We start from the raw sequence: 13,786 nt of genomic DNA on the forward strand, positions 1-13,786 counted from the left end.
TTCACCTTTGCTTAGGCAGAGAGCAGAATCAGGGCTCAACTGTACTATTCTCAGCATCTGATTTCCAGCGATGCCACATTCTCTCAAAAATCTGTGAGAGGCCAGCTAAAAAGGCCAACGTGGCCAGTTAGGGTAGTCACAATTTGCCACTCATCTCATTGCCCTTTAACAGATAAAGAACTCTGACCTCTTTCCACACGTTGGGTCCCCTCTCTCCTTTCCCGGATGTGGGGGGTGTGTGGAAACACCACCAGGCCCCTCCCCTTCTCAGCCCCCCACATGGTCAAACCCAGCAGCCATCAGACCCCTGCCCTTCTCTATCTGAGGCCAAGGGAAGTCTTGCCAGCCAAATGAAGCCCCGGTGCATGATCGTTGGGGCTGAGAGCAGCCCAGTTCCTTTTATTATCCATCTTCTGCACAGGGCTATTGGAGCCAGGGAACCCAATACTTCTTTCCCTTATTCACTGCCACCACACAGTTAATTAAATTCACTGGCCATGGCCATCAAGGTTGGTATGTATGTGTCTGTGTTCTTCCCTGAAACACTAGACATCCAGTCAACAGGATTTACACAGAGAAAAGCAGAGTTAATTTTTACTTACAACTTCAGCAACATGGAATGACTCAAACACAGCAATATATTGTTCCTAGTATTTGAACTTTTGATCAAAGATCACGCCAGCAGTTACTATTTACAAAGTATCAGTGCCCAGAAGTTGGCATTAACACATGCTGCTTCCTTCACAGACATAATCTCACTTTTCTTCCCAATTGCCTGTCATCAACCACCAGCAGTCCTCAACATTCTGTCAGCCCTCATAGTCTGCCTCTGGGAAAGGCAGAAATTGACCTGTCCACTGCAGCCAGGTATGCCCTTCCCTCCCAATATGTCTCACACAGAAAAATTTGGAAACGTCAGAGGTCATCTGTATAGGACCCATGGTAGCTGACTTAAGGAAGCGCAGGCTTCTGTTACGTAGAAAGGTGAATGACCGAGTTGAAATCGTTGCACTCATCATAACCTCTATTAATCAGAATGGCAAACTAGTTAATTCTCAACTATACAGAGCACCAAGCTGAAAAGGACATATATTTTTAATCATTTCCGAGACATAAAAATGCAATCACAAAATTGGCAGATCTTAACTACCAGGGCAGCTCCATAATGCAATTGAAAAGATGACTCGGAGATTCTCTGATTTTGCAGTCCGGTCAATGCACTGTATGTATATTTTGTATTGTTTTTATTGCATTGTCTTTGAGCTGTTGCAATGCTCCTTGAGTCTTGGTGAGAAAAGCAGACTGTAAAAAAGCAAATAAGACGAAGACTCTCTTCCTTAAACCTGTTCAATGCATGAAGGAATCAGATCCAACCCAAAGGGCCAAAAGGCTCACAAAAGGATCTTCACCTGCTACAAGTAGCCAGAGAGACAAAAATCTGTGGCCAGTAAACTATGCTTCAATTGTATCATTCCACAGGGTTATATCTGAGCCAACAGATATTCTTCCCCATTCAAAGTTTGGTTGTTTACAAAACAAGACACGACAAACAAGGCTGGGCAACATATAGACCACCCAGAAAAGCCAAGTAGCACCTTCTAAATGAAGCTGGATATTAAAAGATTCCTAGGATTTCCTTGATGTATCTGGGTCAAATATCTCTTGTCCACAATGCAGGCCAGATAAGTCTCATTTTAATGGCATTCAGCATATACAGACACTCAGGAAGTGCTATAGACTCCTCCAGAATAAAGCCTGCTATATTAATTTCTGAGTGCTTTGAAGTAATAAACTCCTAGTAAGAAACCCTAATAAAAGTCCAAAATAACCATCTGTATAAGAGATACCATCCTTCCTTCTGAAATGCATATTTCAAACTGGCCAAGGCAATGAAAGGATTCCAAGGAACTCAAACTGCATGGACAGCATAGCTTTCCTGGTCTAAAACGATACACAAAAATGATGCACATATACAGCTAGTTGATACACATTTATTAGAAGCATCTATGCATGCTTAGAATGAAATTCAGAGTTATAAACAGCAGCACAAAATGGAAAGTAACACAAAATGACTAGCACAAAATACACATTTGCTTTTTTAAAAAAGCATTCAATGCCTACCAGTGAATACATAAATATATAATTAGCATATTATTCCCTAATTTTAAAAAGTGTTTGTAACACATTTTACCTGTTCTGAGAAGCTCATTTTCAACCCATTTTGGGGACATTTTTGATAGAGTGTACATTGGCTTAGGTTCACCAGAGACTTCCATGGATGGAAGGCATTTCCACCTAGTGGTGTGCAACTGGATACTGCCAACTAGATAAGACCCCCAAGTGCAGCCCAAAATATGCCCCCAAATGCTGCTCTTGATGCAAAGGGGACCCCAAGAAAAAACATGAGGGGAGGGGAAGGGAAGTCTGAGGTCTGCACTGGGAGAACAAACTCCTACCCACAGAAATCCTCTGTCGGATCCAGTCATTACCTGGGAATGATCCAAAGTTCAAGCACTTTTAACTCCCGGCACTCTGCAATAGAAGAATTAAACACATGCTGGACTTTCACTCAAAACCAATGGGCACAGACTTAACTATCATTTTCAGAGAGTGCATGGGGAACAGGTTAACTAGGTTGAGGGGGGGGTGCTCGCGTGCCCACACAATGAACAGAATTCTGTGTAGGAGGAAACCTTTTTCTGACTGAACCTCATGCACACTGAGCATGCCTGAGGTAAGCTACCTAACAGATACTTTCTATATATCTAACAGCCAAGTGTGGGCCGATCTGCAGATATCTAAATCCGTGGATTGGACGCACACTGTCAGTAACAGAGGTTTCTGCAAACTTGGGGGACTCCTCCCCCAAGGTTTGCAGAAAAATCTGAAACTAAATAAAGGAGGGGGGAGTTTTAATTCCCCCAGAATAACAACATTGTCTGTGCATGCTCAGACAATGGACTTACCTCCTGTCCTGGAGGCACAGTGGAGAGCTGTTCCGGACCCAGCCGCAGCGGCATTCAGGAGTTGCTCCGGACGTGGAGGTCTGGAGACACGCTGAGGGGGTATGTGCAGGATTGGAAGGGAGATGCGCTGGCACTCATTGGGTAAGGGAGAGATGGGATTCCCCTCTGTGAATCCTGTGGGTACCCACCTGTGTGCTTTATAAGAGTTTCACTAGACTTTCTACCCATGTAGATGGTTAAAGAGACTTTAATAGCAGCAGCTCTAGGTCAGATTTCCATTTGTGAGCTCTGCAATCTCATATGTTAAAACGTCAGGATGCTGTGTGTAATCCCTTAAGATCTGTTCTGCCAGGGATGGTGTTTTCCTCCAGACCCAGGAGGAAACCACCACAGGATCCAACCCATTTGGTGCATTCTTATTATATCAATTATAGCTTTTCAGTGCTATCTGAGAATGTTAGAGCCATATAAACCCTTTCATTATTATGCCTTCTAATGGACCTTTATTAGGATAAAGGCTTTCCCCCCAGCTCATATGGAACACCTAAAAGACAAACATGTCACAAAGTTATATTTTGCAGAATACTGCAGGGCCCCCCCAATTCAGAGTGTTAGATCGCTTTTTGTCAATTGGTAAGAAAAGTTTCCCCAATTTAAAAACAAAACAAAACACCCTACATTTAAAAGACAAGTGATAACAGATGTTTCCCTTGGCAAGCATTACAGTACATTCATTTCACAAGATTTGTTAATATTGTCAAATCAGCTTGGATAAAAACTATGCTGTTTTCTTGAACTGAAAACAAAGACCGGTGACATTTCAAGAGAAATTTAAGGAAAAGATAAATACTCGATGACTCGGTTCTGAATCCAGATATGATTACTTGTGGCCCTCTACATCATTTTATTGGCAGAGACCAGCTTAGGGGGCTTAGGAATGCCTCAGAATTTAGTGCTGTCCAGCCAAAATTAACACTCCCTCTTCCAAAAGGGCTTCTATACACAGGGATATTAATGTCAGCAGTACATAACAGCAGCCACTGCTTGCACTGGAAGAAACACACAAACAAATGAAAAGCTAAAATTAACAGTGAGGATGCTGTTTGTTGACGAACCCCTTTAATGCACCAGTTCGGGCTGGTTCTCTACAAAAGGAAGCACTCCGCTGACGTAGTACGCAATCCCGAGAGACAGCAAGGCGATCACAACGATGAGGAGCAGCACTCGCCAGAAGCCAAGATCCTCCACAAACTCCTGCCATGTTGTTCGGAAGCTGGACAGAACCCCTTCACCTTGCTGCAGGTTTGGGTTGAGAAGCGAGTGGCTTTCCATCGCGCTAGAAAAGGAACACGGAGATACGATAAATCAAAGGTCCTCCCCCAAAAAAACACACATTAGTCCTGATGTGCTCTAATAATTCTGCTACAAGCAAAGGAGGGAAAAGGACCCAATGACTGGGGATATTTTTGGATATGGAAGACCCTGGGATGAATCCAGCCAGCTTTTCAGCTGGTGAAAAAGGAATGAGGAATCTCCTTATGATGGATAAAAGAACATTACATTGGAGAATCCCTGAACCGGCATGGACAAAAGTTATGTAGGATGAGGGGGCTACGGCAGGGAGGGAAACTGGCCAAGGACTGAGGAAACAAGCTGTCTGGATCCCTGCTTCACATCACTGAGCCAAAGATCCACATACTTTGTGGAAATCAGATTGGCTGCACTGCAACAGTGTTCCAATGGCGTTCTCTGTGACAAAACACATCACATCATTTCAGTTTATTGTCCTGCCAGAACGTCCTAACCACCATTTTTTTTTACAGGAAAGACAAGCCTTAAAGGTACTTAAGCAACAGACTCCAGAGCCAGATTGACCACAGCTGCCCAGAAAGCCGCAGCTGTACAGCTGAGAACACCCACACAGATCCACTTGTCCTTTGCCTCTGGTGGGCCTGCTGCAGGGAACACCAGCGTAGAGATGGTAAACACAACTGCTATGTGCACGGCAGGTGGCCTCGGAGAAATCCTCACCTCTTCGCTAATCTACTCTGCAGGCTTCTTTCGTAAAGGGGGGGGAGAGGAAATAAAGCCACACTGAAAAGTCAAACAGAGTGTTGTTGTTTTTTTTAAAAAAAGCGCTTGTCAGTCAATGCAGGTGTCTTGGTACCAAGTTCCTAGTAAAACAGGAGTTCGTGTGCGTGATGTTGCTGAAGAGTTCTAGACTGAGGAGAGCCATGCAGTCTGCAGACAGGCTTGTCTGAGAAATTTATGGTCTAGTCTGTTCTGTACTTTCTAGGGAGTTACAGGCTGCTTCTTGCTTGAGTCCAGCCTGTGCCACGGGGTATCTTTGAAAAGGCTGCATGAGGGGAGGGGCCATGTGGCTATTAGCCACAAGGTATAGATAGGGGCTCTGGGACAAGTGATGCTCTGTCTTCTTGAGAAGGCTCTGAGTCCAACCTCCAACATCTCTAGTTTCAGGATTCTGGTACCAGGCTCTGGAAATGACTTTTCTCCGTCTCAGACTCCAAAGAACTGCTACCCATCAGAACAGACTGTACTGGGCTAGACAGACAAACAGCCTCACTCACTATAAAGCAGCCACATATATTCAGGGGCAAAAAAAAAAAAAAGAAGTTCACCCACTAAGCAGGTTTTGTAAGAATCTCACACAGTCGAACCTGATTTGTGATGCTATCAAGCGGACTGCATGAGCCACAAGAGGAAAAGGGCCACGCCAAAAGGGCAGTGAAGGAGAAGCAAGAGAAGGGAACGTACTGGCCTCCAACAGCCATGAAGATACTCGTACCACCTTTATACCACAGTCATGTGAATTAGACTATTTGGCCCAAAGCTATTTGGCACAGGCTGTCCAGAACACTGGAAGGTGGGTGTCTTTCTGAGAGACCAAGTAGAACAATGGTGGTGCGTTCTTCCTTATGACTGCCTGTCTCTTTCTCTTTTTGAAGAAAATCCCAGGAAACATGTTGGAATATCAGCAAGGGCTCTAAGTCTGCATCTTGTGGCTACTGTTCAGCGTTAGACGCAGAACCGAACTGCCAAAACAAGAGGAATCACATGTGTAAAGAGTACTTTTTGTTTTTCAAACCATCTCCTACTTGGCAAAGCTTCCTGGTTTGCTATTACTAAGGGATTCATTCATCTCACCCCAAATACAACTATGGAGCCTTTGAACGGTCTCTGCCAGTGCACAAGAGGAATGTCCACCAATTAAGAACTGCCCAGTTAATCTATAACCCTCACAGAGGTTAAAGAAAGGTACAGTGTACTCTAAATGGAAAAGGTCACCTGGTGACTGTAAACAAACTAGGCCCATTTTGCTGAAACCAGAAAAAGGCCCTCCAAAGAAACCACCTGTGACATTTTCCATGACAACCAAACTAAGCTCTCTGGTACTGAAATGGTAGCAACTGCCTAAATGCAGCTATTTTGGAAGAACGTGGAAGGGGTACAAATCCCAGATGTTATTTTTTTCTGCTGCTAAGAAAAACAGGCTGCATTTTTGGGAAACGTTGCTACCAACACAGTGGTCGGCTGCTAGCGATGGGTCTCTCTAAGGCTACGTACACAAGCAGAAAACATTCAGAGAATTAAGATGTCTACAAGAAATACACTGCAACAGAGTCAAGGATAAGGGGCTGGAAAATCCAGGCTAGCTGCATTGTGTCCCAGCTGCTAACTTGAGAAAGGAGGCAGGTTGGTCTGTTTCCTCAGAAACTCTGTCTGGCAGAGTGAGCGGCAATTAATTTGATGGGACAAACAGAAGTAAATTTTTGCAGGGTCCAAGAATGTTAGGGCAGAAACGAGGCCCCTAATGGCAGTCTCCTCTGTCTATCAACAACCCCACCCGCCACTCAGCCACAAAGCAAAAAAAAAAGGTAAATGCATGCTAAACACGCAGACTGTTGTCATGTGAGGTTTTGCTGAAAAAGTCGACATGCGTTAAGCCAGTTCACAAGGGACATGGGGCGGTGCTGTTTATGTAGCTGCTACAAGGCAATTTTCATTGCCAAGTCACAAAGTGAATTAGGAAAAGGGATGCCTCAGGTTAAGCCTCAAAACAATACTGAAAAGAAAATCCTCTGAAAAACCCTACATGTTGAATTAGTCGAAAGACGAATAAACTACAAACAAAGCCACTGGAACTGAGCATACTAACAAAAAGAAAGCAGGAGCTTACATTTCTCCGAGTGTGGGTAAAGAAAGCCGTAATTATAAATTTACTCAACTAGTTATTAGAGAGTCACAAGAAAACACAAAGGAAAGCCTAAAGAACTATAAGTTCTGTTCCATTTTTTAGACACGCTGTGCAGGGAAGAACACGGTGTAGAGAGTCTGCTTTGTGTCCCATCCAAAATAAGATTCCGAATAATGACCTGGTTATTCCTTTCCCATCTGCTGCTCTGCAGCCACACACTTGCTTTGCACTTGCATGAAATCGTCAAGGCAGGTGTCTTCTGAACATTCCCTGCAGCAGTTAGGGAGGAGTTACCCATGCCTACTTCTCTGCCACAAGGGAACGCTTTGTGCTTTACTAAGACGACATGAATGAATGAAGATACCTTCTACAGAACTGGACAACTCTGCCTCCTAGTCCAGTATTGTCTGCCTCAGCTGGCAGCAACTCTCCAAGGTGACATAACGTGTTCCCGTTTACACAAGCATGCCTCTTTTCCCAACCTGCCCGCATCCACTGTAACACCTATGATGGACAGACAGAAAATGGCACCTGCCAAAAAGCACCAGCCAGGTCTCAGAAAGATGACATTCTGGAGCTGTTCATGATGGCCAAGTGTTCATGGAGAAGATAAACCTGCAGTTGGGACTGTTTGCTTAGACGGTAGGTGAAGGCTTGTGAGACTTAATGCTGCTCCACAGAAAAAAAGGTCCCCACATATAGAAAACTAGCAAGGGATATGCTAGACTAAAACACTTCCTCCCAGAGCCTTGTTTTCTATGTGAGGAGAATTGTTTCTTTGCAGGGGAGCTGCATTCAACTGTGTGAACCTTCACCTGAAGTCTGAACAGTTACAGCCCGGAGACCAATCTAGTGTGTATGCAATTGTGGCTAACTACCCAAATCCATGGGCCACAGACAGCCCAGTTTGGCCTCTGAAAGTCACCTTGAGGATGAAAGCCCAGACACACCAACTACAGAAACTTCCTGCCTTGTGTGAAGCCCTGCCCTTTCTCCAGTATGCAGAACAACCTCCAGATATGACCATTCACTCAAGTATGCTACACCAGTTGCTGGTATCAAGAGACAGACATGTGTATTTGGCAGTACCTCTCACTTTCTGCTGTCTGCATGGTTTCCAGCTTTGAGTGCGTTCCTCGGTTGAATCCTTTCACCTCCTGCTCCTCCAAGGACTCCAACAATCGGATCACCTCCTTATTCACACCTCTTCGCTTTGCCAGGACCAGCGGAGTCGCACCTTGATGATTGCTATGTTAGGACCCAAAGAGAGTCAACCGAAAGTTCCCACAAGTGTTTAGGCTTGAATCAAGGACAGATGTTCAAAAAGTTGAGTACACAAGCTAGTTTTGTCAGTGAGTGGATTGAGAGAACTGTGAGCTCTGCTTACAGAACAGCTTACAGAACAGATCTGTCTCCCCCTTCCTGTTGTACCTCCCTTAGGAACAAGGGAGAAGGTACAGAAAGTTGGGTTGGAAGACCTCCAGAAGACACAGATGACATCTTTTTTGGAGGGCTCCCTGGAACCCAAACCTACAGATTTTACTCAAGTTCCCTGGTTAGCAGGGCTTTCAGTCAGTGCCAATTCAAGTTTATAAATTTATGCACAGTGCAAAGAGAGAGACCAATGTTTCTACCTTTCCCATAATGCTAGAGCTTGGGGGCACCCAATGAAGCTGATGGGCAACTAATTCAGGACAGATAAAAATAAGTATTTCTTTATTCAATGAGCATTTAGATTGTGGAATCTGTTACCCATGTCCGTAGTGACAGCCATGAGCCAAGTTTCCTTTAAAAGGGGATTAGACAGATTTATGGAGGGGAGGTCCATCACTGGCTACTATTTGTGGTGGTCAAAGAGGACCTCTGTATTTAGAGGAAGTAAGCCTCCAAATTTAGAGGAAGTAATCCTCCAAATACCACTGCTAGAAGGCAACATGAGGGGAAGGCTCTATGATCTGTTTGTTGGCTCTCCCAGGCAGCTGGTTGGTCAATGTATGAACCAGAATGCTGGACTAGATGAACTGTTATGGTCTGATCCAGCAGGATGTTTTTATGATTACCTTAACAGCAGGTTGCTGAAACAGCTGAGACTGCAGGATAGTCTCTTGAAGAGAGGCCCGTTGGGTCAGTGATTGCTTGGGTCACTTCCTATGTTAGGAGACGGTTGTAACAGCTGACTTCCGCTTCCCATGTGGTTCAACCTAATTGCGCAGAAACCCTCAGCAGCCACTGGTACTGTGCAACACCAGCAAAGAGAGCCCCCAAATTATTTAGCTGAGCCACATGGAAAGCAAATTGCAAGTGTTTCAACCATCACAGAAATGCAATTTTGGGAGGTCTCCAAATGGGCAATGTGGGATTTAAGTCAGTCCTCAAGTATTGTAGATTTACTGCGTAACAGGCACTCAAGAAAAGACATAGGGGATTACTTCTATTTCATTTTCCCTTTCATTGAAATAAATTCTGCTATTTGATACTGGCAACAGACACTGAAATCAGGGGCTAGGCAATAACAGTGATGAACATCGTTAAGAAAGACAGTTTGTTGTGATTGTAAGCTGCACGTATATTCATTTGTTTTGTGTATTTGATCACATCAATGCTTCATCCTTTTAGTCATGAACCAGGCCAACTCTTTTTTTTTTTTAAGGAAAAAAACAGAAAAAAGGCACCAATCATTTTAAGGCTGATTGCAAGCTTTAAAAGGTCAGGATATTTGAGCAGATAGTTCAAACAAGAAACCATTCCCGGACAATTGTTAATTGTGTTTGTCAAACAGTATTTATTCGGCACACTAAGTGCTTTTGTCAGGGCACTGGCATATGACAGATGCTACGAGCCTGGAAGAATGAATATACAATATTTTAGAGAAAGGCTGAGTCACGAGGTCGAGGAGCAGGTAGGGTAATGACTGGAAAAGAGCATTTTTATCCATAGAAATGGGGAAAAAAACCTGGTGGGGTATGTGTGTGTTTTCTTTCTATGGGAACAACTAAGAGGCAGCCACATTGTACAATGCTTGCTAAGAGAGGTCACTCATCCCGAGACATTTCCTTCATTCACACTCCAAATCAGAGGATCGTGTCAGAACTGGAGCAGCAGCAGCACCATCCATGTCCAGAGATTTTACATACCGTGATGGGTCTCTGACCTATTAATGGCTTTTTTCCACTCCAGGAAAGCACTGCCATTAGCAGAACAGATCTTCAGGACCCAACCATTACCATGCAGAAGAGACTGGAATCTGTCATCATTATTTGGCTTTTCTGTTGGGCCATCACAACTTGTGGTACGGACAGTTACTTGGTGCTTTTATTGTGCATGGAGAATGTTTTCAGCTACGGCGATGATCACACCAGGAACAGGGATCGCTAGGGTAGAAACTGACCACAACTTACATGATGTATGCAATCATCTGATGAATAATTAAATTGTGAATTGACTGCCAGTGGAGACAGCTATGGCCACAAGCGCAAAGAACTTTAAATGCAAGAGAGGCCCAGCAATGGCTGCTAGCCATGGTGACTCAAGGGAACCACTCTCATTAAGGGAGCAAGCCTCCAAGTACCAATGCCAGGAAGCAACATCAGGGAAAGCCTTGGCCTCTATGCCATGCTTGTTTGGCCCTCTGAGGCAACTGGTTGGCTACTGCACACGGCAGACCCCTCTCCTGACTCAGCAGGCTCTTCTTGTGTCCTCATGTTTCAGTGATGGTATGGAGGAGCGAATAAGGCTATTTGCAAGGATGACACAGAGGTAAAGCACCAAAAGACAGTAGCTCCAGAAGACCTGTGCTGCTCACCAGCTAGTTAGGTAGGAGGCCAGAAGTTCACCGCATTTCTACTGTTGCCTGATTTTTAAATGCTACTGTAGAATAAGCGGCACATCTCAAAGAACAAACAAGCAACCTTCTGCAGCTGCTCCCATTTTTCCTACTGCAGTCATGCTATCAGGCAACAAGTTACCATTCAAAATTAAAAAGCAATGTACAATACATTCAACAATAAATTCAAAATTTAAAAAAAACAGCAATAAACCATGACTTACCAAATATCTATTTTGAGTCCATTGGAGACGAGGAACTGAATGGTATCTACATGCCCACAGAGGTGAAGGGCCGTGTTACCCTGGTAATCAGTAGCCAGAAGGTCAGCACCAAACTTGTGCAGCAACTGACAGATGTCAACATTGCCTCTGGCTGCAGCCAGGTGGAGACCCGTTCGGCCCCGACTGTCTCGAATATTCGGGTCAAAGCCGCTCTCTAACAGCCTCTTTGAATAGTTAAAATCTCCATCAATGCAAGCCTGTAGCAGAGGCACGTTTGTCTGCGAGGAATCGTTGACAAAAACGTAGGACATGGCTGCTCTTCAGCTGGAAGACACACCAAGCCTATGGTTGGCAATGAAAGGAAAACACACAGTGAACCGAAGTTGGGTAAGGCGTCAACCCCTGGAGCCATCACCTTTCTGAATAGGAAGCAACAAATCATCACATGAAACAGGGATCCACATTGTATGGTGCCATATGCGACGCCCCAGGCTATTTTCTTAGGCTGCTTTCACAAGGGTGTGAAAAAATGTACCCCTGCTGTGATAGCAGCAGCAAGCCACCTGGAAGCGGGCAGGAATGGCGGCCACATGCCTCTCCCCCCCCCCGCCCCATGGGAAAGCACTGATGTAATGAGAATCATGCCCTGCAAACCCCAACAGCTGAGCCATGCCATATAGATACACAGAGGCTCAGCTGGGAAAAGAAAAGAAGCCCATTAAAGGGCTAAAATGGGGATAACACAGAGCTGCTCTTCACTGCCGCTCCTCTATTGGCTGTGGAGCATGGGCCCAGTGTTCACACAAGCATTCCACCCACAGTTCCTCCTTTTCACCAGATCAAAGAAAGAAGTCCCAGGAGGTCCCAGGTTCAGAGAAGGAAGTCCCAGGAGGTTCACAAGTTGTTTTTACAATGAGTGCAATGTTGCGTGGAAGCGCCAATTAAATCTGGGGGCACACCGCTCTCTGTTCAGGAAAATGGCCTGCAGAGAAGCACTCTACTTCTTTTCTGAATAGGGAACACTTCTCTTGTCCCCGTTCTGGCAGTGCAAGGATCTGTAGCGCTCCTCATTTTGAGGGCTAATTCAGACATTACTATGGATGTCAGGCTGCTGATAAATGCTTCCTAAGAACAGATCACCTTCCCCCTCGGGGCTTCATTTCAGCACATGGACAGATTGGAGATAAACCAGGAAGAGAGGAAAGATATTTTTCTTCCGCTACCAAAGAAGGAAGCATATGCTCTAGGCTTCCTCAAGGTGACAGATACAGGTATGCAAATCAGGTGTTCTTATAAGCACTATAAATAAAGCCACACTTAATGGGATTTCCTTTTACATCTGTATGCTCCTTATTTACATTTGAACTTCAGTAAGCAATTAGAGGCAACCTGTCACTGCTAAAAAGATCATCCTTCCTGTATATACCAGCCCCAACAGGCTTGCTATACTTTTTTGGCATCCATTTCTCCGCTGTACACTTTTTCATTTGTACAAAGTAAACAACAGCTTTCCTATTAATTTTTCTTTGATGAAACAGGGAGAGAATCTGCAAATAAGGACCAAGTGGGATGCCCGTCACTTGCTTTGAGTGCCAAGTCACTGATGCATGTAGGCATACATGAACATATGCGCACACACAATGGGAGAGAGGAAGAGCTTGCTTGTAAGCAACAAGAATTCAGCCATGCTTGCTCACCTGGAGGCATTTGTTATTCACCACAGGTAACCAGGCAAATGACTAATGATGTGCCATCCATCCAATCACCCTCACATCCTGGTAGCCATTTCCATATAGTTGCCTGTAGATCCTTCTTGTGAACTATGGAGGCGTAACTGCAGATTAGTGGCTTTCCACAAAGGCTGCTATCAGTGAGAGTCACCAAAATCTTCTCCCCCACTGATACTGGGAAATCGGTGTCCTACTTGCTAAAGGTCTAATTGGTTGCCTTCAAGGCAAGAAGCTTTTGGGTAGACACAAACATGAAAGAAGTTCTAAGTTAAGTTTTAACTGTTGCCAGCACCTTATGTTTGTATTTTATCTGTTGTGTTTTAAATGACTGTATGATTTTAACTGCATTTATGTTTGTATGGAAACTGCCCTGAACCTGCGTTGCGGGGAGGGGCGGGGTATAAATCTGATAAATAATAAATAAATGAAAGAAGATATGTGATAGGCAAAGAACATATGGAAAGGATGAGACAAGGCTACAAACTGCAGGAACAGGATTAGTCCACAAGGAGCACACTAGAAATGTCACAAAATCAGATTCAGGTCTGACCCGCTTTTCATGTTTTGTGTTACGATGACGTCCTAAGGGTTTTTAAAATGGATTTTATTGTATTTTAATTGAGGATTTATATTTGTCAATGGGAATTTTGATACTGTGTTGAGAGAAACCCTGCATGGAATTTTTTCAAAAAGTCACCGATACATAAGGCTTCCTTATACGGAAGCAGACCCTTGGTCCACCAAGGTCAGCATTGTCTATTCAGAACAGCCAGGGCCGGCTCCAGGTTTTTTTGCACACTAGGCGAGGTTACCTTCTGCCCCCCCCC

General features: G+C 44.4%; 1 protein-coding gene across 3 annotated transcripts in view; it reads right to left on the reverse strand.

Annotated features, from left to right (window-relative positions):
- Positions 1–1,984: 1,984 nt before the first annotated feature.
- Positions 1,985–13,786, reverse strand: part of ANKRD46 (ankyrin repeat domain 46) — a 19,781-nt gene continuing 7,979 nt past the window's right edge. For all 3 annotated transcript variants that reach the window (XM_015428249.1, XM_015428248.1, XM_015428247.1), the window contains 3 exons: positions 11,230–11,571; positions 8,272–8,430; positions 1,985–4,302 (listed from right to left, as the gene is read on the reverse strand). In XM_015428249.1, the coding sequence (XP_015283735.1) occupies positions 4,086–4,302; positions 8,272–8,430; positions 11,230–11,540 (687 nt within the window). In that variant the 5' untranslated portion in view covers positions 11,541–11,571 and the 3' untranslated portion in view covers positions 1,985–4,085. The remainder of the gene's footprint in view (positions 4,303–8,271; positions 8,431–11,229; positions 11,572–13,786) is intronic.

The sequence above is a fragment of the Gekko japonicus genome, unplaced genomic scaffold (genome assembly GCF_001447785.1).
Source record: "Gekko japonicus isolate JY-2015 unplaced genomic scaffold, Gekko_japonicus_V1.1 scaffold2010, whole genome shotgun sequence".
Lineage (NCBI taxonomy): Eukaryota > Metazoa > Chordata > Lepidosauria > Squamata > Gekkonidae > Gekko > Gekko japonicus.